We start from the raw sequence: 27,121 nt of genomic DNA on the forward strand, positions 1-27,121 counted from the left end.
AACATCATTTCATTACAACATAACGAGGTTGATCTTATAGTAGCATCAGAGAAAGAGAATTTGGAGCAAGCTTCCAAGAAAGGTGAGAGTATGGCTCATTCAGAGGTCAAATTTCTCACACCTGGAGGCAAAAGGCCTGCAAATGTCAGAGATTTATTTTGGGAAAGCCCAAAATAAGAGGAGAGAGGCCTCGGAAATCCCATCTGGCTTCAGACAGGAAACAGAGCACATGGTCAAATGATAGAGAACGCCACACCGCCTCGGTGTCTATAAATTTATTGAGTAAAAACAAAATCAACGTCACACATATTAAATTTGGTTTGGTTCCAATTTGGCTGATGTCCATTTGCGGCAGAGATGAACCGAGGCGAAGAGAAGACCCCGGGATGCTGGCAAGGGGGCCACCGAACGAAACAACCTCCTGTTAATCGTACAAGCAGGTGTCACAGGGCCAGCGAGTCAGTTAGCAGAGGCAGGCAGACATGGTGTTTAAGGAGCAGGGATAACACCAAAGTTGGCAAGAACTCGGAGGGGAGGAGAGGGCCAGGGCAGCGAGAGGACAAGTTGCGACAGGTGCAGGTCTGCCGGTTCACTTGGGGAACACGGTGACCACGTCGTAGCCCTCAGGGGGTGTGACCCGCTCCCGGGCGTGCTTTTCACAGTAGATCTGATCCTCCACAAAGAAGTGGCCCTTCTGTTTCAGGTTGGTGCCACAGTCAGTGCACACGTAGCACTCAGGGTGGCGGTGACGGTCCCGCAGCTTCACAAACACACCGCTGCAGGAGGGAGGCAGGACAGGGCTCCGTTAGTGACAGGCACCTGAAGGAGGCACTGCGGCTGGGGCGTCCTTCCCCGAGGCCCATCAGAGGGCGGGTCAGGGCCTCAGAACGGGCCTCCACTCATAAAGCAGCTGCTCATTCCTGGGGTCTCAGACATTCCTCTTGAAACCCTCCCGCTCCGACAGAGCAGCCCTTCCTGGGTTTACACGTTCACACTGTGAGGGGTCCGTGGCCAAGGGAAACCTGTACACCTGGCTCTGGACCAAGGCCTCCTTGGCCTCTCTGTTCCATTTTCCAGGCGGGACTTTCACCCCATCACACCCAAAATGCACAACGTCCGGCACCTGCCGCATTTTCTTGCTTTACCCAATCTGCAGGGCCTCCCATGCCCGGGGAAGGCAGGTACTCACACGATGCCAGTGCCGCATTTGTCACACATGGGCAACTTCTGGGCGTTTCCAATAGATGCAGCCACTTTGGTGACCGGAGCCTTAACACTTCTGAAACCTGAGGGCTTGTTGGGGTCTCCTACAATGAGGAAAACACTTGGGTTGGCCAGGAAGGGTGGGACTGCAGAAGTTTCATTTAGTTCTTTCAGAGTCACTTATACATACGTTCCAGCAAGTTCCTGGGCACTGCAATCAAACAGACCTGACTCTGCTGTGTGACCCTGGGCAAGTTACTTAATCTCTCTGGCCTCCCAATTTCCTTTTCTATAAAACAGGAGATCATTTTTCCCTCCACAGTGGTACAAAAAAATTAAAAAATACAAAGCCTTTCCACAGTACATGGCACAAAGCCCTGAAACAAATGATAGTTCATTTTGATTAAATGCATGCATATACTGATACGGGAACTTAAAAATGACTTACACAGTTGGAATAAGTAAATAAAAACATTATCTGATAATCAAAAGACAATGTATTTAGATGCCAAAATAAACCCACATCACAAGGGGGCACCTGGGTGTCTCAATCGGTTAAGCATCTGACTCTTGGCCTCAGTTCAGGTCATGAGCTCACAGTTCGTGGGTTCGAGCCCTGTGTCAGGCTCTGTGCTGTCAGCGCGCAGCCCATTTGGGATTCTCTTTCCCTCTCTCTCTGTCCCTTCCCTACTCGTGCTTTCTCTCTCAAAACAAATAAACCTAAAAAAAGAAAGAAACCCACCTCACAAGTGGTACAAAGTCATTCCAGTAGAGCATCTATCTATAAGCAGCCAGATAAAAACCACCTGCTACAGAGACAGCAACCTCCCTGCAGTCAGCCCTGGATGGATAATTGAAGCCCCCGGTTGATGGGTGCCTAACTGCAGCCCAGTTCATCACGCCTTCAGAGCCCTCTATCGTGGCTTCTATTAACAATGGCAAGCTATTAATATTACTATTATTGCCATCTATTCGGCTGGCAGTATTGTCATTTGTCAGCTATTTACACATCTCTGTGACTGGACTGCAAATTAGTGGACCATGACCCTGTTTTACCTACTTGGCAAGATTCCACAGAGCCTAGCCTTGGGCTTGGCAAATAGCAGAGGTTCAATAAAAACGCAGAAGTGAGTGAAATGCCATGACAAATGCTCGCTGGTCCCCACCCTAGTCTGACATGTTTTGGCCCAAGAAGCCATAGAAATCTCTACACCTGTGGTTCTGAACAGGCATCTGTGAACATCCCAGGCACCAGAAGAGACTCCCTAAAATTCACAGACCAGGCTCGTAGCCAGAGCTGCTGACCAAACATCTCCAGGTGCAGGGGTCCCAGGAGATCCTACTCTGTATGTCCCTGGTTAAAACCCACTTCTTCAGACTAAAGCAGCTCTTCTCAAATTTTACTGTGCATCAGAGTGATCTGGAGAACTCACTAAAATGCAGCTCGCTGGGTCCCATGCCGAGTTTCTAAGTCAGTAGGCCTGGGGTAGGGCCTAAGAATTTGCATTTCTAACAAGCTCGCTGGTGCTGCTGCTGATGCTACTGGTCCAGGAACCACACTTTGAGAACCACACAAGAGCAGGAAAAAAAAAAAAAAAAAGAAAAAAAAATGGTTCTCATGTAAGGTGAGGAGGTAAGAGTCATCCTATAGCTGTAGCCAGGCTGGGCAATCCTGAGCTGACAAATGAGGGCCCTGTTTCTCTCGTCCTTTTAGAAAATGAGTCCCCACATATTGACTGGTGCTTCTGAACCAAAAATTGAGAGGAATTCAAGTACGGGGCATTTATAACTGGCTGGGATGGTAGGCTGTTTATTTTGTTACAATTATCTATACCCTCCCTACCCTTACCATGCATCTAGGTCAGTAGATCTCTACTGGGCGGGGGGGGGGGGGGGGGGGGGGGGTGATTCTGTCCTCTAGGGATCAGTTTTGCTCATCACAACTGGAGGGCAGTGCTTCTGGCATCCAATGGGTCCAGGCCAGAGATGCTGCTAACTGTCCTAAAATGCACACAACAGCCCCACCACAAGGATTTATCTGGCCCCAAATGTCAACAGCACCAAACCGAGAAACCCCACTCTCCGTGGAGTATATCCCATGGGCCTCGGGTTTGGCCACATGACTTGCTCCGGCCAAGGGAAATGTGAGATGTGAGCCCTGTTCTGGGAGAAGCATGAGGTGCATTTGGGTGGTTTGGTCCTGTCCCCATGGAGCTTCCGGCCTCTGCCCTAAAAACGGCAAGCTCCAGAGAGTGACACCTCCCCCTGCTGGGCTCTGGGATGGGAGGACTCCTGGAGCCAGGCCGGGCCCAGCCAGCAGCCCTCCTGTAACAGGAACAAGAAATGCATTGGCTGCTGCAGCCCACTGCTGGCTGATGCAGCCTGACAGCTAGCCTGGGATATTTTGTCACCTTACAGAGAACAGCAAGAGGGAATATTTGAAAGCAGCCTGTCTTAAAGGCCCCATCATGGGTGTTGATGGCATGGTCTCTCGGGGTTCCCCCATCAGTGCCGGGAACTGATCAACACAGATGTCCAGCTGGCAACACATGAGAAGGGGCAGATGTTAGGAGGCTCCAGGGTTTCCGCTGTTTTCAGCCATAAGCTCTACAAATAGGCTTCGGGAAGGCTTGGTGCTGCCCCATTAGCGGCCTTTGGCACTTTGCTTATCCTAAGTCCAAAGTCCCCTTGTGCCTTTCCAAACCTTCCTCCTTCCTTGGCCACAGTCCTGACTTTATTATACTTTCTGCATTAATTGTGATTTTAAAAAATATTGCATTAAAGTATAATTTTTGTCTTGGCTGTTGAGTTTTTGTGATGCTCCCTTAAATTCTGTACCCAAGGCAAAGCCTCCCTCCTGTCACTCTAATCCTGGCTCCCTCTGGGGATCTCAGAAGGGCCTGGGTGGCCAGCTTCATACCTCTAAGCATCCCAAAGAGGCTTCTCCCTCATCTGCGGGCCCCTGTTGCTAGAGCCACCCGGGCTGCCGCCTACCCTGTGAAGGAAGGACATGCGGTGTCTCTGTGCACCCCAATGGCTTGGAAGGGAAACTGTGCCCAGGGAACCAGTTCAGTGAGGTCATGGTCTCACACGATGGGGCTGTTTTTCACATAATGCATTCCGTCTGCTGACTCGGTCAGTAGAACATGGGACTCTGGATGTCAAGGTCATGAGTTCGAGCCCCAGGTTGGGTATAGAGAGAACTTAAAAAAATAAAAAAAGGAAGGAAGTTCGGGGGAGGGAGGAAAGGAGGGAGGGAGGGGCAAAGGGCAGAAACAGCACAGGGGGAGGAGAGGCAGCTGTGTGCTGGACAAAGCCAGCCTTCAGGGTTGTTCAACCCTGCAGCACCATCTGCTGGCTCCATCTTCTTCTCTCACTTATCCAGCCAGCACTGCAAACTCAAAGAAATTTCACTTTGTCTTTTTCAACTAGCTTACGGTAAAAATATTAGCTCCCTTTGGACTCTGGTAAGCTATAAAAATTTCCAAATTTCTCTTCTTCCAGTGAAACTGGCATTGTCCAAGCTTTCTGGAAAAAAAGTGAAAATGGGTTGAGTAAAAGCACAGCTTTTTTTTCTATCCACTTCACTGCTCAACCACCTTCCATGGCTCCACATTTCCAAAGAACCAAATTCATGGTCCTTAACCTAGCACCTGGACACTTCCTGAGCAAATCTCCAGCTTTCTCATCTTGAAGCCTCTGGTGCCCACTGTACTTTCTCAGTCCTTGATGCCTCCTTCCAAGTCTCCTCTCATTTCAAGTCCTCTTAAGTGGACAGATGGATGATAAACAAGATTCGCTGCATACATACCGTAGAAAGCTCAGCCTTAAAAAGGAAGGAAATGCTGACACCCGCTACAACACACGTGAACCCGGAGGACGTTATGCTAAGTGAGAGAAGCCAGTCACAAGAGACAAATACTGTAGGATTCCACTCATAGGAAGTGCCTGAAGTAGTCAGATTCATGCAAACAGAAGGTACAACGGTGGTGTCCAAAGGCTGGGGGAGGGCGCGATGAGGAGGCAGCGCGGAACGGGTTCCAAGCTTCAGTTTTACAAGAGGGGCTCCTGTGGATGGGTGGTGCTGATGGCAACCCAACAGGATGGATGCAGCTAATCGCACCGGGTACACTTAAATATGGTTCAGACAGTACATCTTGTGTCAGCTGCAGTTCACAGTTTAAAAAAAAAAAAAAGGAAATCCTCCTTCTCCCTGCAAATTTGGAATCTGATCCAGGGCAAGATGAAGTCTGAGAAACCCAGGACCCTTTCTCGTACTTCAGAGGCTGAATTTCACCCAAAATGAGAAGACCCACAGCGAATCTTTTGGAGGCTTATCACCAAACCCTACCGCAGCCAAGCCTCCCACGAGGGCCTCGCCGATGGAGGGCCTGGCACCTGACATGCACCATTTCCCTTAACGCTTTAGACCATCTGTGAAGTAGCCATTATCAGCCTCCCTGGACATGTGCAGAAACCAGGGCTTGGAGAGATGGACAACCTGCCTGTGGTCTCAAGGCGGGTCACAGGCAGGGCCTGGACGCCAGTGCTGGTAGGGCGGCACTGCTTTCTGAACCCCAAGCCTTCTCGAATGAGAGGAGCCCTCACTTCCCTGAGCTCTGACCATTTCATCTCAGATAAAAGATGGCATTTGAGCTCCCTCCCGAGAGCCTTCTGAATGCAGTGGATGTATGAATTAGAACTGATGGTGTTTCGTTCAGTGAAAATTTAATTCAAGTACATAATTAAGAGATATGGGAGAGACTGAATTTTTATTTTCTTTGAGGCAAAAGAATAACCATCGCAGGAAGGAAAGAACTATAATTCTGATTCTCCTGCTACGAGATGTGGTCATGTCACTAAATTCTGGTCAAATGAAATGGAATACTAGTGTGGGACTTCTGGAAAAGAAAAAGCTGGCTTGTCGGAAAGGAGGAGCCTCCACTTAGCCCTTCTTCCTCCATGGTGCCTGGATGTGGGTGTGCTGGCTGGAGCACCAGCTGCCAACTAGGGCCATGAGGTAACCTTGAGAATGGAAGCCACTGCATGGAAGGAGTCCAGATCATGATGAGCAATGGAGCTGACACACCAGGAGTGAGGCTGGGCTTTAGGTCCTTCTCTGGGACATGAGGGCGTTTGACTAGATGAGTTCTGCAGTGTCTATCTAGGTCTTTGTCTGGGCTGGAATGGACTAACTTTTCCTCTCTTAACTGAAGGGGTTTGCACCCACTTACTCAGAGAGTAGAATAAATTGTGGTTTCTCATGTTTTGACAAAACTGTCATTCTCTAGGGTTGGTCCCCAAGTCACTTGTCAGTTGGCCCTAATACTGGAACTTAATACAGAATATGACTCATTCCTTCCAAAATGCACAGGTACAACAAGCAAAGGGGGAAACTGCTGGTAAAACAATATCCTTTTAGCATAATAGGAGAACTTTCCCCCCTAACTTCCTGTGCTTGTAAATTACCAATTTCGGGAAAGAACCCACCCAAATGGGGAGGAAGCCTGGGTTTGGGTTTGTTCAGTAGGGAACTTTCAGCTCAGGCAGGACTCCCAAGAAGCCACACCTGCATTTGGGGCTGGGGGTTCTGGGGGAGGGAAGTTACTCTTACAGAGGGTGCTCAGCTCTGAACAGGCAAGTCATTCCCTCGGGCCGGTAAAGCCAGTTTCACCGTCAGCATCACCAACTCTCTCTTCACAGGTGGACACATGGGGTGGGGGTGGGGGGAGAAGAAGAGAGACCAACGGAAAGCAGGGCTCCAGCGACATCTGAGCCTCAGGGAAAGCAGGGGAGACAGAGTGTGGGGGGCTGGGCAGCACAGAGATCAGGAAGGGGTGCAAAACCCAAGCCTCCAGAAAAGTCATTCATGGCTAGGCTGACAGGAGAATCAGAAAGTGCTTGTGAATAACCACCAGGGAGGTGGGCGGGGCAGGGGCTGCGGCTCCCAGGTCACCTTCGTGAGAAAGAAGAAAAAGCACCCGTTTGCCAGCGACACCATCTGTCCAAGCCTTCTCATAATAGGCTGTAATTGTTAAAGATAGCTTTAGTCCTTGCCTGAAAGCTGTCTGTATATACAGTCTATGACGTCTGCAATGCAAAGGCTGTCTTCCAAGGCCTGCAGAGCCACACGGGTGGCCCTGGGTCCTCAGGCATCAGAGCTCGCTCCCTGGACAAGCTAAGGCTGGCCTGGCACCTGCTGATGAGGTTTGCAAACAGAATCATGGGCACGAAGCACCCACTGCATGCCGGTCATGTAGCAGGTGTCTGTGCGGTTTATGACATTGGATCCTCACACCGGCCTTAGACGAGAGGGCTTCTGTCCCCGACTGACAGATGAGAAAACAGGCCTGGAAAGGTTCGGAGACTTGTCTAAGGTCACTCGGGGAGGATGGGGCCAAACCGGGGCTCTCTGGCTCTCGGGAGTCCACCTACCCTAAAGCAAGAACAAATGCACCGCCCCAGAGTGAAAGCCCAGCACCCAGCTCCGTGTTGCTGCTTCCTTTTCATTCTGCTTGTCACGGCTCGCGGCCTTCACCCAGTCACATGTGTCAGCCACCGCAGCAGCATGGGCTCAAGCCCAACAAATGGCCAAGGGAAAGAAGAACAGGTTCCCACAACAGTCAAGCTCACCCTGACGTCAGCCTCCTAAAGCTCATGTGACAGAGAACACCTGGCCAGGTGTGCTTGGGAGCTCATGCATTCTCTCTCGCTCTCTCTCAGAGCTTTTATTTATTTATCTATCTATCTATCTATCTATTTATTTATTTATTTATTAACGTTTATTTATTTTTGAGAGACAGAGAGACAGACTGTGAGTGGGGGAGGGGCAGAGAGAGAGGGAGACACAGAATCCGAAGCAGGCTCCAGGCTCCGAGCTGTCAGCACAGAGCCTGACACGGGGCTTGAACTCGCAAACCGCGAGATCATGACCCAAGACAAAATCGGACACTCAACCAACTAAGCCACCCAGGGACCCCTCTCTCAGAGCTTTTAGCATTTTTTTAATTAATTTTTTAATGTTTATTTATTTTTTGAGAGAGCGAGAGCAAGGTGGGGAGGGGCAGGGTGGGGGGAAAGAGAAATCCCAAGCAGGCTCTGCACTGTCAGCACAGAGCCCAAGGTGGGGCTCGAACCGATGAACTGTGAGATCATGACCTGAGCTGGAACCAAGAGTTGGACGCTCAACCGAATGAGCCACCCAGGAGCCCCTCGGCATTTTAAAAGCCATGCTTTCCAAAGCACACCGTGCCCCTTTCACCAACTCAAGACTGTAGTCCCTTTGTTTCAGCCACAATGGACCCTCACCCAGGCCTTGCCCAAGAGCCTCTGACCACACGCATGCACTCAGGGTTGATTACCTTTCTCCTCAGACTCCAGGATTTCCTGCAAAACCAGGAATGAGGTGGACTGCTTGGGGGGCTCATTTAACTCCTGTTTCTCTTGGAGCATCTTGTAAACTTCAGATTCTTTGTCGATGACGAGTCCGCTTGGAGGCTGAGAATGGTCTAAGCTGTAAAGAATGTTTGGAAATTTATTAGGACATGTCAGAAGTTAGAAAAAAATCACGAGGCACCCCTTTCCAAGTGAAGACACCCCTGAATCAAAGAGTAGATAGAAAGGATCCCATTGGACAAAGCCCTCTCTTAACTCAGCCACAGACTTCCCACCAGTAGTATGAGGTGTGTATATTCAGAGCTGGTACTGCTTCAAGGCAGTAAGAGGCTATCTTCTCAAAGAGTTTCAGTAATTCAATTACTATTTGGCCTAATCCCATGGAATGGGAAAGCTCTGCTTCTTTCTTAATTACATAAACAACATATATCTAAAGAAAATTTAGAGAAGAAAAAATGTCAACCACAACCTGACCATTGAAAGCTCAGCTGGGTCCCCTCAGTACAGGCCTCATAAATTCTTCTCAATAAAGTGCTGTTCCAATGTGAGGGAGGGGCTGAGGCCTGAGCTCGGTTCCCCAGGGCAGGAAAGGATGGCTCCCTGGGACAGGATGGCTCCCCGGGACAGGACGCCTCCCCAGGACAGGATAGGATGGCTCCCCAGGACAGGACAGGTCGAGCTGGGGCTGCTTCCCCCCAAGGCCTGTCCAGTGAGAAGTCTCTGCTGCCTGGTGTCAGAAGGGGTAACAGGGAGGGAGACCCTAGTCAGCTCTACCTGCAAAGTCTGTCCCGACCCCCCTCCTCAGCACCCCCCACCTCCGCCGCGTGTCCAAGCCACCGCCACCGACCGGCACCATGGACCACCCTCATCACTGGCCCCTGCACTGCCATCCTCTGCCTGGGACAGTCTTATTTCCAAACAGAGGCCACGTGATGTATTAAACACAAGAACTGCACGGTGTTGTGATGTGGCTCCAAGCGTCTCATCTGACTTAGAACCAAATATTTACAGTTCTAACAACAAAATACAAGTTTAATCAAATTCATCTTCTTTGGCATAAACATTCATTACGTAAAGTTGAAAGGCCCTGGAGGATGTGATCTGCTCGCCTCTGCAAGCACACGGCCTGCCACCCCTTGCTCGCTCGGCTCTAGTCACACCAGCCTCCACGCTGTTTCCAGGACACGGCAGCCTTAGACCCTCTGCACTTACTGCTCCCGGTGCCTGGAGTGCTCTCCCTCCAGATCGCCACATGGCTGCCATGTTTCCCTCCTGTCTCTGCTCAGATGTCCCTCCTCAGAGAGGGCTCCCGGTCCCCAACTGAAAACCCGCCCACCCCCGCGGTCACTGTCTTCACTCTACGGCATCTTACCCCACTTTATTTCTCACCCTCGTCCTATGAATCCTACATGCATCTGTTTCCTTATTGTCCCTCTTCCCCTAGACAGTGAGCCCCATGAGGACAGGGCCTTGGTCGGTCTTGTTCACCAGTATGTTCTTGACCCTGATCAGTGCATGGCACAGGGCCAGGGCTCAGCCGGTGTGAGGGAAGTGAAGGGCAATTGCCAAAGGGATCAATTTGCTGCACCCTCTCTGCTCCTACGGGGTCACAGGGTACCCTACAGGGTGGCAGGACCTCCCAGGGGTGTGCCAGGGAAATGGCAGCCCAGCCTCCTGGGCCCAGATCAACCTTGTTTCTCAGGCTCAGTTGCTTTTCCAGAAGCTGCCATCCTCTAGGGAAGAGGGACAGTGCGCCCAACGGGGCCAAAGAGCAAACGTCAGAAGGACGGACAGTTTACCGATGCAGATGGATAGGTCTATGGGTCTGTGCGCAAGCAGGTTGTAACCTGTGGGTGACAGAGCTCTGTGCTACCCAGCCCACCAGGCCACCTCTCAGCAGCGGCTCTCAGCAGTCTTTCTCAGCAAATCTAACCACTTTGTCTTTAGGGCTGAAGCCACTTCTCTAAGTGCAAGTGAGTTGTGCCAATGACATTTACTCCCTCATTGCCCACCCACCCTCCCACCCACTGTGTAATTCGTTCACGTTCCCTCTTAAAAAGAAAACAGGCATCTGGGTAATTATAGGGGTAATCCTCCCCAGGTTACCTCTCCCTCTCCTCTTTCTCTCCCTTTCCCAGTCAGCCTCCCGGTGGGGGGCAGGCGGCACTCGGGGTGCTCAGGTCCCCAGCTGGAAGCAGAGTCAGTCACATCAGTGAAGCTCAAAGATTGAGGGAAGGTCAAAACGGAAGTAGAAAGACGCATCAGCTGGTCACCTGCACTGGCTGCCGTGCAGGGAAGGGAAGCCAGCCACCGGCCCTGTCCACTGCTGCCGGTCCCTGCCTTTGTCTCTCCCCCTCCCGCCCACTGGGGACTGTGGGAGCCTCCCATCCCCCAGGCAGGTGATGGGCCACCTTGAGGAGTGGTCTTTTTTTTTAAATAGTTTCATGAAGTTGGGGTTTTTTTTTTGTTTTTTTTGTTTTTAAATTTAAACCCAACTTAGTTAACTTATGGTGAGAAGTGGTCTTAACCAAGGGCCATTGTCTTCCTCTGGCCACCTCTGAGTTGTATGCCTGATTCTCTGTGAGTCTTGAGTTCTGAGCTTGCCCTGTATAAATATATTACATTATTTTTGATGAATGTTTAATGTTTTTTCCTATTACACTTAGAACTATTTTAAAATCGAGATCAGACCATGGAATGTTCTTGGGAGAATTCTTCCCCTTCTTTGGGGTATGTCGTTATGTCTGGAAGCCACCAAGGGAACGTTAAAAATGACAAAGCTCAAACCACAAGGTCATCACTTACTCTTCCAAGAAACAGTCTTGTAAACTATTTCCGTGATTAAAAAAAAGGAAAACAATTTACTGTTTATTCTCAAGCAATGATTAGATTGTTCTACCACTTGGCAATTTATAAAACACGATCCATTACCTCATTTCAAGCACTGAGACATATAAGTAAAAAATAATATCATCCACAAAACAAACGAACAAAGAAGGAAAGAGACAAACCAAAACCTCTTAACTACAGAGAAAAAACTAATGGTTCCTGGTGGGGGGTGGGGGGGTGGGCACTGGGTGAAACAGGTGAAGGGGATTAAAAGGACACTTATCATGATCACTAAGTCATGTACAGATTTGTTGAATCACTATATTGTATACCTGAAATTAATATAACACCATATTTAACTACACAGGAATTTTAAAAAATCAGTATCTTCTTTAAAAAAACAAAACAAAAATAATATCCTCAGTTAAAAAAAAAATTGATTCTAGGACAAAAACATACATAAGAAATGGAGCCCAAAAAAGCATATTCTCATTTTTCGTATGTAGTAACAAATGGAAGGAAGAATTCTACAGCAATCAGTTACAAAAAGGTAACAGACGAAACTGAGTCACCAGGGAACAAGTAGTTGTGGGGTCGGCTGGGGGCGGGGGGGAACATTGAAAATTAACCACGTTCTTCTGAGCCCAGTTTTCCCATTTTAATAACAAAATACAAGCTTTTAATCAAACTCTACTCCTTTAAAAAACAAACTCAACGCTGTTGCACTAACCCTATGTTACACACTTGGTTTCCTAGTCCTGGTTTCTCCCCTAGTCACAGTAGTTACTCTTGCTATCAAATGTTTGACGTTTTGTTATCATGTTATCTAAACGTTTCATAGTTTTTCTCACTCTTTCAGATCCCAACCCCGGGACCCCTCTCCCTGTGATAGCCAGGTGTTCAAGGATGCCAGTGGTCCTTGGGACGAGAAGAAACTCCCTATAAGTTTGTCTAGCAGAGGAAGATTCTGGAGGCCAAGCCTGCTGCCCCTGTGTGACCCCCTAGGCCTGCTCCAGTCAAGAGTAGTGGGGGTGAAGGTCAGAAGGCCAAGGAGGACAGAGAACAGCAGATCCCTGTCTCTGGGGAAGGGATCAGCACAGCGGCCGCGGGATGAAAGTCCGTTTGACAGAAATAATGAGGTGACCAGAGTGGGGACATAAGGGGCTCTTTAATCTTTTTAGAACTTGAACCAGCCCCGGTGCAGCAAGTTGATAATCTGTATATAAATCCCAACTAAAGTAAGGAGGCCACAAGAAAAAAGTTCCCACGCTGATAAAACCTTAATGGCCCAGTTTCTCACATAGTAAGTCAACTTTGGTTCCTCCCTAAAACTGCCTGTGTGTGAGACAAAGTTTGGGACAAAAAGGGGGATTACTTGAATTATAAGAAGCATCCAGCAGAGAGTCAATGTGGGGCTCGAACCCACAAACTGTGAGATCGTGACTTGAGCTGAAACTGGATGCTCAACCGACTGAACCACCCAGGTGCCCCTATGTTAGTCATTTCTTAGATTTTTTTAATGTTTGTTTATCTTTGAGAGAGACAGGGTGTGAGCAGGGGAGGGGCAGGGAGAGAGGGAGACACAGAATCCCAAGCAGGCTCTAGGCTCTGAGCTGTCAGCACCCGATGCAGGGCTCAAACCCAAGAAACGGGAGATCACGACCTGAGCCGAAGTCAGATGCTTAACCAACTGAGCCACCCAAGTGTCCCATTCATTTCTTAATGGTCCATCTCCAAAGGGTGGCCTGAGTGGCCTTCAAAGGCCACTGAGATCACATCGAAATCTTTAGCTGCTCCATCATCTCTCTCTTTTTTTTTTTTTTTAATGTTTATTTATTTTTTGAGAGAGAGACAGTGCATGAACGGGGAAGGGTCGGAGAGAGAGGGAGACACAGAATCCAAAGCAGGCTCCAGGCCCTGAGCTGTTAGCACAGAGCCTGACACAGGGCTCGAACTCACGGACCGTGAGATCACGACCTGAGCTGAAGTCAGACGCTTAATCGACTGAGCCACCCAGGCACCCCCATCTCTCTTCTTTTAAGTAAACTCTATGCCCAACGTGGGACTTGAACTCATAACCCTGAGATCAAGAGTCACAAGCTCTATGGACTGAGCTGGCCAGGTGCCCCCCAGGCCAGTGGGAGGTCTAGATTTACACACTCGCCAGGCTGTAATGAGGCACCCCAAGTATCCACTGGGGTGGTATCAAAGAAGGGCCAGTAGGGAGCCTTTTTTCATCCTATGCACCTGGAATGAGAAAAGCCTAGGAGAAAGTGAGGACTCTGAGAACCAACCAGTAGTAACAAGGCCACCACTTACTCCAGTGGTCGCAGCAGAGGGCACGTGGGTAGCCAGACGTCTCACTCCTGTCCAGCAGTAAGGAATAGGCCTGAGTAACCTCAGTGTCAAGACAGGCAAAGTGGGGAAACTGGACTTCTACCCCTACCTTGGTCAAGACCACTCCTCAAGGTGGCCCATCACCTGCCTGGGGGATGGGAGGCTCCCACAGTCCCCAGTGGGCGGGAGGGGGAGAGACAAAGGCAGGGACCGGCAGCAGTGGACAGGGCCGGTGGCTGGCTTCCCTTCCCTGCACGGCAGCCAGTGCAGGTGACCAGCTGATGCGTCTTTCTACTTCCTTTTTGACCTTCCCTCAATCTTTGAGCTTCACTGATGTGACTGACTCTGCTTCCAGCTGGGGACCTGAGCACCCCGAGTGCCGCCTGCCCCCCACCGGGAGGCTGACTGGGAAAGGGAGAGAAAGAGGAGAGGGAGAGGTAACCTGGGGAGGATTACCCCTATAATTACCCAGACGCCTGTTTTCTTTTTAAGAGGGAACGTGAACGAATTACACAGTGGGTGGGAGGGTGGGTGGGCAATGAGGGAGTAAATGTCATTGGCACAACTCATTTGCACTTAGAGGAGTGGCTTCAGCCCTAAAGACAAAGTGGTTAGATTTGCTGAGAAAGACTGCTGAGAGCCGCTGCCGGGAGGTGGCCTGGTGGGCTGGGTAGCACAGAGCTCTGTCACCCACAGGTTACAACCTGCTTGCGCACAGACCCATAGACCTATCCATCTGCATCGGTAAACTGTCCGTCCTTCTGATGTTTGCTCTTTGGCCCCGTTGGGCGCACTGTCCCTCTTCCCTAGAGGATGACAGCTTCTGAAAAAGCAACTAAGGCTGAGAAATAGGATGGGATCTGAAACTGGATATTGAAAAAAGGACTGGAGAGTATACTGATGGCAAATAAGCCCATGAAAAGATGTCTGACATCTTTACCCATGAGGAAAGTACAAATTAAAAGCAGAATGAGATATTACTACACACCTATGAGAATGGCTAAAATAAAAAATAGTGACAATACCTAAAGTTAGAGAGGATATGGAGAAACTTGATTATTCAGACATCGTGAGTAGGAATGTAAAATGGTACACTGTACAAAAAACAGTTTAGTAGTTTCTATAAAATTAAACATGTAACTAATTACCTTATGATCTAGCAACTGCACTCCTGGGCATTTCTCCCAAAGAGCTAAAAATTTATGGTTGCCCAAAAACCTGTTCACAAATGTTTATAGTAGCTTTGGGGGCGCCTGGGTGGCTTAGTCAGTTGAACGTCTGACTTTGGCTCAGGTCATGATCTCGCGGTTTGTGAGTTTGAGCCCCACGCTGGGATCTGTACTGACAGCTCAGGACCTAGGCCCTGCTTCAGATTCTGGGTCTCCCTCTCTCTCTGCCCCTCCCCTGCTCACACTCTGTCTCTCTCAAAAATAAATAAAAATTTATTTATAAATTTTTATAATTTATATTTATAGCAGCTTTATTTATAACAGCAGAAAAACAGACACAACCCAGATGTTCTTCACTGGGTGAATGGTTAAACTGTGGTCCATCTGTACCACGGAATAAAAACAAATTAGGATACAGCGATCAGACAGAAGATCAATAAGGAGACACAGGTTTTGAATCACACTGCAGACTGGACTGTGACAGACTATAAAACACTCCATCCAACAACAGCAGAATACTCATTCTGCTCAAGTGCACGTGGAATATTCTCCAAGACAGAACTTGTGTTAGGCCACAAAGCATGAGAAAAAATTTAAAGTCTTAAATTTAGGAAGACTGAAATCATCAAGTATCTTTTCTGACCATGATGGAATGAAACAAGAAATCAAGAGCAGAAGGAAAACCGGAAAATTTACAAATATGTGGAAATTAAACAATACACTCCTGAATAACCAATGGGACAAAGAAGAAATCACAAGGGAAATTAGAAAATATTGAGACAAATGAAAATGAAAAACATGAGGCACTTGGGTGGTTCAGTCGGTTAAGAGTCAGACTTCAGCTCAGGTCATAATCTCACAAATTTGTGAGTTCGAGCCTGCATCATGCTCTCTGCTGTCAGCACAGAGCCTGCTTTGGATCCTCTGTCCCCCTTTCTTTCTGCCCCAATCCGCTTACTCTCTTTCAAAATGGATAAACTTTTTTAAAAATCAGCAAAAAATATAAATAAATAAATAATAAAAGTACATCTTAAAAAAAGAAAATGAAAAAATAACATACCAAAACTTATGGGATGTGGCAAGCTGAGAAGGGACTTTATAGCTATAAATACCTAATTAAAAAAAGAAGAGAGATCTCAAGTAAGCAAACTTTATATCTCAAGGGAGAAGAAAAGAACTAAAGCCAAAGTTAGCAGAAGGAAGGAATAAATAAAGAGCAGAGCACAAATAAACAAAATAGTGGAGAGAAAAACAATGGAAAACCATCAACAAAACAAAAAAAAACAAAAAAAAACAAAAAAAAAAAAGTTTGTGTTTTTTTGTTTTGTTTTGTTTTAAGATCAACAAAATTGGGGCACCTGGGTGGCTCAGTCAGTTAAGCATCCAACTTCGGCTCAGGTCACAATCTCACAGTTTGTGAGTGCTGACAGCTCAGAGCCTGGAGCCTGCTTCAGATTCTGTCTCCTTCTCCCTCTGCCCCTTCCCCACTTGCACTCTGTCTCTTTCAAAAGTAAATAAACTTAAAAAAAAAAATTAGGGGTGCCTTGGTGGCTCAGTAGGCTGAGTGTCCAACTTCAGCTCATGTCATGATGTCATGGTTTGTGGGTTTGAGCCCAGCATTGGGCTCTGTGCTGACAGCTTAGAGCCTGGAGCCTGCTTCAGATTCTGTCTGTCTCTCTCTGCCCCTCTCCCGCTCACACTCTGTCTCTCAAAAATAAACATTAAAAAATAAATTAAAAAAAATAAACATCAACAAAACTGACAAACTCTTAGCTAGACTAAGAAAAAGAGGGAAGACCAAAATAACAAAAAAATCAGAAATGAAAGAAGAGGCATTACAATGAATATGACAGAAATAAAAAGGATCTTAAGAGATCTTTATGAACAATATGCACAAACTGGATAAGCTAGAAGAAACAGATAACTCCTAGAAACATACAACCTAACAAGATGGAGTCATGAAAGGAAAAAACCTGGACAGACCTATAATAAAATAACAAGGTTGACTCAGTAATCAAAAATCTCTCAACAACAAAAAACTCAGGACTAGATGGCTTCATTGGAGAAATCTACCAAACAGTTAAAGAAGAATTGACACCAATTCCAAATAACTCAAGAGGAGGGAACACTTCCAAACTCATTCTATGAGGCCAGCATTACCCTGAAACCAAAACCAGACAAAGGTACCACAGAAAAATAAAACTACAGACCATTATTCTCAATGAGCATTGATGCAAAATCCTCAGTAAATGGAATTCAACAGCACATTAAAATGACTATACGCCATGACTAAGTTGGATTTATTTCTAGAATGCAAAGATGACTCAACATACAAAAATCAATCAATGTAGGGACACCTAGATGGCTCAGTTGATTAAGCGTCTGACTCTTGGTTTCGGCTCAGGTCATGATCTCCCGATTTGTGAGTTTGGGCTCTGCGCTGACAGTGCGGAGCCTGCTTGGGATTCTCTCTCTGTGCCCCGACCCCTCTTGCACTCTCTCTCTCTCTCTCTCTCAAAATAAGTAAATAAACTTAAAAGAAAAAAAAGTCTTGTTAAAAAAAATCAATCTAATACACTTCATTAATGGAACAGAAGACAGAAACCACAAGAGCATCTCAATAGTTAAAAAAAAAATTGATAAAACTCAACATATTTTCATGATAAAAACACTAAGCAAATCAGAAATAGAAAGAAATTACTTCAACATAATAAAAGCCATGTATGCCAAGACCACACCGAACATCATACTTAACTGGTAAAAAATTGAAAGTTTTTCCTCTAAGATCAGGAATAAGACAAGGATATCTACTCTTCTTTTTTAAATTTTTTAAAATGTTTATTTATTTTTTGAGAGAAAAAGAGAGAGCACAAATAGGGGAGGAACAGAGAGAGAGGGAGACACAGAATCCAAAGCAGGCACTAAGCTCTGAGCTGTCAGCACAGAGCCCGACATGGGGCTTGAACCCATGAACTGTGAGATCATGACCTGAGCTGGTTGGTTGCTCAACAAACTGAGGCACCCAAGACGCCCCAATATCTACTCTTACCACTTCTATTCAACATAGTACTAGAAGTCTTAGCCTAAGCAATTAGGCAAGAAAAGGAATAAAAATTATTCAAATTGGAAAGGAAGAGTAAACTTACCTGTTTATAAATGATCTTATATGTAGAAAATCTTAAAGATTTTCCACAATAAAAAAATTTTTATTTCCACAAATAAAAACATTGAAACATTGTTAGAATGAAGGAATTCAGCAAAGCTGCAGGACACAAAATCAACACACAAAAATCAACTGTGTTTCTATACACTGACAATGAACAATCCACAAAGAAAATTAAAAAACAATCCCATTTACAATAGCATCAAAAGAATAAAATCTTTGGGAATAAACTTAACCAAAGAGATGAAGACTTGTACACTGAAAACTATAAAACACTGATGAAAAAAATCAAAGAGGACACAAATAAATAGAAAGATATCCATGTATATGGACTGGAAGGATTAATAATGTTAAAACGGCCAGGGGCACCCAGCTGGCTTAGTCAGTAGAGCATGTGACTCTTAATCTTGGGGTTGTAAATTTGAGCCCCACATTGGGTGTAGAGATTACTTTTAAAAATTTTTAAATGTCCATGTTACTGAAAGCAATCTACAGACTCAGTGCGAGCCCTATCAAAAATTCGACGGTTTTTTTTTGTTTTTTTTTGTGGAAATAGAAAAAAGCATCCTAAAATTCATATAAAATCTTAACGGGACCCCAAACAGCCAACACAATCTTGAGAAAGTAAAGCAAAACCAGAGGTATCACATTTCCTGATGTCAAAACATAATATAAAAGCTACAGCAACCAAAACAGTGTGGTACTTGCATAAAGACAGACATACAGATCAATGGAAGAAAATACAGAGCCCAGAAAAAAACCCTGGCAAATAGGGTAAAAATGATCTTTGATAAGGATGCCAAGAATACACAATGCAGAAAGGATTGTCTCTTCAATAAATGGTTTGAGAAAACTGGGTATCTGTATATAAAAGAATGAAAATGGACCTTTATCTCACCATAAATAAATCAGCTAAAAAATTGACTAAAGACTTAATGAAAGGCTTAAAATCATAAAAATCCTAGAAGAATACATAGAGGTAAAGCTTTCTGACATTAGTCTTGGAAATGATTTCTTGAATTAACACCAAAGGCACGGGCAACAAAATCAAAATTAGACAAGTGGGAGTATTTAAACTTTTTAAGAACAAACTTCTAAACACCAAAAGAAGCAATTAACAGAGTGAAGAGGCAATCTGTGGAATGGGAAAAATATTTGCAAACCATATATTTGATAAGGGGTTAATATCCAGAGTATGTAAAGGACTCCTACAACTCCATGACAAAAAACCCAAATAACCTGATTTTTAAAATGAGCAAAGGGTGTGAATACACATTTCTCCAAGAAGATACATACTGGCCAGCAACAATATGAAAAGTTGCTGCTACTTTTATATAGAATAGCTGCTACCAAAACACACACACACACACACAAAAACAAAAAAACAACCATCCAAAACGAAACCAAAAACCAAGACCCAAAAGAACCACAAATGTTGGTAAGGATGGAGAAACTGGAACCCTGTGCACTGTTGGTGACAATGCAAAATAGCACAGTGCTATGGAAAACACTATGGAGGTTCCTCAAAAAATAAAAAAGAAAATTACCATATGACCCAGAAATCCTGTTTTTGGGTATCTAGCCAAAAGAATTAAAATCAGGATCTCAAAACGATATTTGCACACTCACGGTCATTGCAACATTATTCACAATAGCTGAGGGGTGGAAGCAACGTAAATGCCCATTGACAGATGAGTGGATAATCAAAGTGTGGTACAGACAGACGGTGGAAGATTACTGAGCCTTAAAAAAAAAAAGCAACTGTCACATGCTGCAACATGGATTAATCTTGATGACATTATGCTGAGTGACATAAACCAGTCACAATGCAATAGATAGCTGCGTAATTCTACTTATATGAGGTACCTAAAATACTCACTCTTAGAAACAGTGCAGGAAGGGAAGAGCAGGGTTGTTCAATGGATACAGAATTTGTTTTGCAAGAAAAAGTTCTAGAGATCTGTTGCACAAAGATGTGCGTATAGTTACCAGTCCTATACACTTAAAAAATGGTTAAGATGATAGATTTTATTTTATTTTATTTTTAAGATTTATTTTTAAGTAATCTCTATACCCAACATGGGCTTGAACTCACAACCCTGAGATCAAGACTGAGCCAGCCAGGTGCCCGTAAGATGGTATATTTTAAGCATTTTTACTACAATGAAAAAAAAAATCCTTAGAACAGGAAAAAAAAAAGTTACTATTGGTACAACCTGAATAAATCAAATAAATCTCCAGTGAATGATGCTAAGTTAAAAAAAAAAACAAAAGCCAATTCCAAAAAGTCACATCTTATATGATTCCATCAATATAACGTTCTTGAAATAATAGATAGCAGATAGCAGATTAGGGGGTTACCAGAGGTTAAGGAGGGTGGGAGGAGTTGGGTGTGGCCATAAGAGGTGACATGAGAGATCCCTGTGGTGATGGAAATCCTCTCTCTTGCCCGTATCAATGCCAACATTTCAGTTTTGATACTGTACTATATAGTTTTCAAGGTGGTACCACTGAAGGGGACGGGGTAAAGGGTATAGAGGACCTCTATTATTTCCTAAAACTGCATGTGAATCTACAATTAAGATAAACAGTTTAATTACGTTTCCCCACATGATGGAAGTTAAGCGTTAATTGGAAATAATGTAGACATAGATTTTTAGTGCTTGCTATTTATGTAAGTGGGGGTGAAGGATGCAGGTTGACTCAGAAAAACTCTTCATGTCTGAGATGCCTCAACTTGGTTACCCCACTGTTCACCAAAAAATGCAGTACTGAGAAACCCTACATAATCATTTTTGGAAAAGGAGCCTAGCCAGAATGCTCCCTACGTTTTAGTCTTCAAAGGCCTGGATGTTGGACCTGTAATAAGAAACCAGAGGAGTAATTATGGGCACCAGGAGAGGACTCCAGACTCCCGAGCCAATTTTCTGTGGGCCACGGGCAAGTTTAGCTAGGTGGCAAACAGCCACCTTCATGATAGAGATTTTCTTCCCATCCAGCTGTGAACGAGTCAGGATTAATACCATCCCTCTGATACCATCTGAATAGAGAACAATGCATCCCTTTATTCCCCCTGCACCTGCTTAGATACAGGCCTCGTGAGTATATGGGGAGATCTCCTGAGAACACAAGTTGGAAGAGTTAGTATGCTTGGACTACTGTGTTGGTGAAGGGAGCCCAACCAATCATTCCATGAAGAGGCCACCACTCCATCAGGAAGGTGATGAATGGTGCTGGTTGGCAGGACTGAAGCCACAATGTTGGAAAGAAAGAAGTCTACCATAAGTCACGGCAAAATCTTCTCCATAATGTTTATCTGCATGCTTCTGCTCTTCTGGAGGCCCCAGTACTCAGAAGTGATGGGTATGGAGTCCTCATGGGCAGTGAAATCAGGAATAACTGGCATTCACTGAGCACCTGCCAGAGGCCAGGTGCTGTTCTGGGTGCTATTGGCACACCTCAGCGCATTCTCTGAATAGCCTGCTGGTGAGGTAGGTCATTTAGGTGTATTACACACACCTGAGAGATGGGGGGGCTGAGTCTCAGAGAGGTTACATGGTCTGCCTAAGAAGCCCAGTTGGAATTCAAGGGCCCTCTATCTACGAAGCCTGTACCTTTGGGAAAGTATTAAGCGGCATCACATCTACAAGGAAATACAGGCTCTGAATCACCAGATAATGGCTATAACCCCTAAAATCAGTTGAAAGAGGTCGGAAGGCGGGTGAAAGCTTTCGTTTGAACACAGCAACATTTCCTCCACCCACCTGGTACACAGAAGGCACTCAATAAATGAGTGTTAGGCTGAACTGACCTAAAGGCTCTCCCAGTCAGCTGTGCGCGCGCTGGGAGCACAGGCGGCGGATGGTGCCCTCTCGCCCTCCATCCTAGTTTAGTTTGGAAGCAGCAAAGCGGTCTGTATCGTCACGTGGGGACGCGGCCCTAGGACGCCCTGTGAGACACGGAGCCACACACACACTAGGCTGCTTTGAAGTGCATGGGACAAAGAAACTCAGAGTGAGCCCCAGGGAATCAGTGATGACCTCAGACACAAAGTATGAAGAGAGCCAATTGTGGAACCTCTGAATTTTACAGACTAAACAGTGGGGGTGAGTGAGTGCCTGGGACTTCTGCTGACTGAGCAAGCAAGTTACCCCGCGGCTGCTGGGTATGCAGAACAATCCTTCTCTGAGAATGCACAAGTGTTTGCTCTAGAAGCAGGCTAGTAAGCAGAGCCCCACGACGGGCAGCATGGCCCTTTCGGTCACTGTCTTTGCCACACGCTGCTGGTATTCCCACTGTTTCTGGATTCATCTTCAAAGAGTTTGAGATGAGGCAGAAGCTCGGCCCCCTATGCAGAGAAAATCTCGAAGGAGATTCTTGGTACAAGACTCAGAGCCTGCTGCAGCCAGGGCACGGGGGCTGGAGGAAAGGCTTGCAAGTGTCCAGACAGTTTCAGACTCCAATTGTTTCAGATTGGAGGCGGAGAGCAGGCAGGAGCATGAAAGGAGAAAGAAGACATTAATGAAAGAATAACCGCCAAGGCCATACTAAAAATACTTCCCAGGCACATATTTCTCCCAATGCATAGCAGCTCTTTCAATTAAGGATGTGTCATTTCCTGGGTTATTAAATCCAGATCGCAGAACATTCCACTCTAGGACAGTAAAAGAGGGTCACGTTCTCAGCTTCCACCAGTACCAAAGCAGCAAAGAACAGGGATCATGGCCCTTGGTGTTCCTGTCACTCGGCTCCCAATGGAGCTGCATGAAAGCAAGGTTCCCTTCAGGGTGTGTCTGTGGAAAGCTCGGGGGGCCCGGCACGGCGCTCTTTCTCAGATACCCCCAAATTCCCCTGTAGTCACTTTGAAGGACATCATCACCTCAAGCAACTGGTTTGAGGCACTGCAGGAGTCAGAATTTGGGGGAAGAAGACATCAGTAGCCACTTTGCCTCAGTTACTACAATAAACGTCAATAACCTTGAACATCTTGTAAAGCCAAAGGCATCTGGCAAAAAGTCTCCCCTACCAGACACTAAGAAACTTAAAAGGAAATAGCAGAGCCCTTGGGCGCTGGGCACAGGGACCTGCATGCAGTGGCTACCCAGTAATGTCCATCTCCCTTTTCGGGGAGGGGGGGCTATATGCACGGTAGGACCAAGGAGCCCTTGACAGGGATCCCCATGACAGCCCTTCCTGAACAGTTAAGTAGTCTGGAAACTCTCATGCCTTAACTCTCACCTAACCTGCCTCTGAAGCAACGGGTCTACAATTTACTCACTCTAAGAGCCGAGCAGACTCTTGTTAAAGGTAAATTGGGAAGAAACTGAACAGCAAAATGGGCTTTAGGGCTAATGTAAGAACTGAGGATTCTAAGTGGGAAAGATCCTTAGAGATTGGACAAGGTTTGGACCACATGGTATTTTCCAACAAATGTGACTGTCACCAACATTTATAAATCAGGGGGTTTCAGAGGCACCTGGGTGGCTCTGTTGGTTAAGTGTCCGACTTCAGCTCGGGTCATGATCTCACAACTCTGTGAGTTCAAGCCCCACATCAGGCTCTGTGCTGACAGCTCAGAGTTTGGAGCCTGCTTCAGATTCTGTGTCTCCCTCTCTCCCTCTGCCCCTCCCCTGCTCATACTCTGTCTCTCTCTCTCTCTCTCTCAAAAATAGAAACATTAAAAAAAATTGGGGGGGGGCACATGGGTGGCTCAGTTGGTGAAGTGGCCGACTTTGGCTCAGGTCATAATCTCACAGTCTGTGAGTTCGAGCCCCGCGTCGGGCTCTGTGCTGACAGCTCACAGCCTGGACCCCACTTCAGATTCTGTGTCTCCCTCTCTCTCTCTCTTTCTCTGACCCTCCCCCACTCACACTCTGTGTTTCACTCTCTCTCAAAACGAAATAAACATTAAAAAATTTGTTTTTAATAAAAAACAATTTTTTTTAAATCAGGGGGTTTCAGATAAAAAGAGGCTGAGAGCTTCTGTTTCAGTGAAATTAATTAGCAGGAATTAATTAATGAGCAGAGCTGCTGGAACCACTCTGGGCTGCTGCACATCCAGCTGCTTACAGGCCACTCTGCTCCCTTTGTCTGCACTCTGAGCTCTGCCCTCAGGTCCTTATCTTCCCTGCCACATTTGGGCATGGGAGGTGGCAACTTGGGACCTAGTCTGTCCCCTTTTAACCCACAGAGAGAGAACTGGTCCCACCTCCTATTCTCCATCCTCAAACCCAGTTCCTTTGCTGTGGGTTGCAGTATCCCCAGTGTTTCCAGATTCATCTTCAAAGAGTCCAGGATGGAGCGGACACTGGGCCTCCTATGCTGGGAAGACAGAGGATACTCTGGATAAAAACTGAGATTGGTGACAGGAGGGGACAGGCCTCCCCAGCCCTGAGAAAGCTGTTTCCTTAGAACTCTCTACCCTGTCCACCTGCAGCCCTCCTCTCCCCTGTGTCTGCCCCAGATCAGAACCGGTTCCAACAGACACACATTTATATCCTCACAAACTTCTATTATTTCCAGTGGGCCACTGTAGGGAAAAAAGCAGACGCTGGTTCCCAAACATTTCATCACGAAGTACTCATCCTTTGTTCAGATCAGATGGTGAACACAAGCAGAAACCCCAAACTATAAATACTAAAGAATATCTCAGGGGGCACCTGGGTGGCTCATTCAGTGGAGTGTCTGACTCTTGATTGCGGCTCAGGTCATGATCTCATGGTTCGTGAGTTCGAGCTCTGCGTCGGGCTCTGTGCTGCCAGTGCAGAGCCTGCTTGGGATATATTTTCTTTCTCTCTCTCTCTCTCTCTCTCTCTCTCTCTCTCTCAAAACAAACAAAAATATCTCAGGAATCAGTAGGGCTGTCAAAGAGGGAATATGCTCACTGAGAAGATGACGATGACCAGAGAAATCAGGGAAATAACAATGTCAGTCTTGGTGAATAATTGATTAGTTTGTGCCAGATATGGTACCAGACGCTTTACATGTTACTTCTTATGTTCACAACAACCCTATACGGCAGGTGGTATTTGCCCCTTTTTCAGAGATAATGGAAAATGAATGCAGAAAGAACAGTGCTAAAGTAGACGGTTTTCTCTCTGGGTTGGTGGCTCAACCTCTTCCCACCTGTCTGGATGAACCTGGTCCTGCCATGCGCAGCCTTTTCCAGGACTGGCCTGTGGGGGGATCTAAGGGCCTACTTACGCTCTGCCATTTGTCTCTTGCCCGCTGGCTGCTGTCTTGGACTCCAAGGCGTTGTTGAAGTTGGAGATGTTTTCAGAGGAATAGAGGCCAGCTGGATTGTTGTACTGGTTTGTGATGACCCTGGGGGCAGAGCTGGTGGCCGGTGAGGCGGTAAAGGGCACGGCACTCCGGTTGTGGGCACTCCCTATGTGTGGGACCTCCTGTAGGCAGAGATCAGAGGAGATCAGTGCACACCCCCGAGAGACACTGCAGGCTGAGTGCCAGAAAGAAAGGTGTTCTGTTGAGCTGTGGTAGCCCTGGTTCAACACCAAACTTCAACTGAGGGGCTCTGACGTGCCCACCAGACACGCAGGCAACAACCCACCGACCGACCAACCGGGGGGAAATCTCCAGCTGGGCATGTGGGTTTCTCATGCCAGCTCCACCTTGTTTTCCCTGGAGGCCCAGTCAAAGCCTAATCTGCTGCTAGGCACCCCCTGGGCATAACACCTCTAGATGCCTTGGGCTGTCATGATCCAAGCTTGGGCTGAAACTCCCTTTCAGAGTACATTCCAAAGGGATTACGGTACAAGGAGGAGAACAGGCAGGCTCTTGGGGCCTGGGTCAGTGCAGAGCAGGAGATGATAAAAGGTAGAGACAAACTTCCTAGAACTGAGGGGATTAGACAAGCAAGATAAGAAGCCCACGGGGCCACCGGGCAAAGCAGCTGCTGAGGAGGCAGAGGTGGTTCAGGGCTCCAGCAGGAAGGGGTAAAGGGAGTTCAGGATCTGCAGTTTCTCTAGAAGGACAAGGCTGCCCAGATGGAAGGCTAGGCGATACCTGTTACAGGGGCGGTGCCTGGGGGGAGCTGACGGAGAGGACTTTGATCTCCTCTGGGCTCATCCCCCCCTCTTTCTGTAATTTGAGACAGTGCCCTCCACCCCTTCCCTGGACTGCCAGGAGCCAAGGATAATTCCTACAGCTCCAGAGCTCATTGCGTCTTTGCAAACAAACCCCCCCCCCCCAAACTTTCTAAACTAACATTCCTGGTTTTAAAAATCATGGATTTTTCTGACAACTCAATCAGGAAGGTGCTTTCTGCACGAATGTCCTGGACCCACCCGATAGCACACTTTGTGCAGCTACTAAACTCAACATGCATCATATTTTCTGTGTTCCCCAACACAGAACCTTCCTGAACGCTGGTCCCCTTCTTAACACTCAGGCCCAGAAGAACTGATCCCAAAAGATTTCCTTCCAGTCTTCTGTCTGTTGCTCCTTTTTTTTTTCTTAATCTCTCTTTCACTGAAACGTTGTCTTTCACGCTTTCTTAGAATACATTACAATGAAAAGTAACAATTTAATTCACTGTGTACTGAGAGAGAGCGAGCGTGAGCATGTGCACACAAGCAGGGGAGGGGCAGAGAGAGGGGGACAGAGGATCTGAAGCAGTCTCTGTGCTGACAGCTGATGCGGGGCTCAGACTCACAAACTGTGAGATCACGGCCTGAGCTGAAGTCAGACTCTCACCTGACTGAACCACCTAGGCGCCCCTCACTGGGTACTGATTAAAAATAAAAGACAAAAAGAAAATAGTTTTATGATTGAGATTTTTCACTATTCAGATAGGCCTCTCTTCGACAAGTCAGAACCAGTGAGGTTTTAATGTAGAAGTTACATTGAGTGGACTTTGTCCACACTGGACAAAAGCTAAGTACACACAGATCATTCACAAAAGGGGAAGTATAACTAGTTAAGAAAATGACTTTAGCAGGGATACCCGGGTGGCTCAGGCCAACTTTGGCTCAGGTCACAATCTCACAGCTCATGAGTTAGAGCCCTG

The 27,121-nt window shown here is 46.6% G+C and overlaps 1 protein-coding gene across 1 annotated transcript in view; it reads right to left on the reverse strand.

The window, feature by feature from the left end:
* Positions 1-260: 260 nt before the first annotated feature.
* PDLIM1 (PDZ and LIM domain 1) overlaps positions 261-27,121 on the reverse strand; it is a 48,700-nt gene continuing 21,839 nt past the window's right edge. The window contains exons 4-7 of the mRNA XM_042960462.1: positions 25,300-25,499; positions 8,565-8,716; positions 1,190-1,307; positions 261-776 (exon numbers count right to left, since the gene is read on the reverse strand). Coding sequence (XP_042816396.1) covers positions 590-776; positions 1,190-1,307; positions 8,565-8,716; positions 25,300-25,499 — 657 coding nt within the window. The 3' untranslated portion in view covers positions 261-589. The remainder of the gene's footprint in view (positions 777-1,189; positions 1,308-8,564; positions 8,717-25,299; positions 25,500-27,121) is intronic.

Source organism: Panthera tigris, chromosome D2 (assembly GCF_018350195.1).
Source record: "Panthera tigris isolate Pti1 chromosome D2, P.tigris_Pti1_mat1.1, whole genome shotgun sequence".
In the NCBI taxonomy this organism is placed as follows: Eukaryota; Metazoa; Chordata; class Mammalia; order Carnivora; family Felidae; genus Panthera; species Panthera tigris.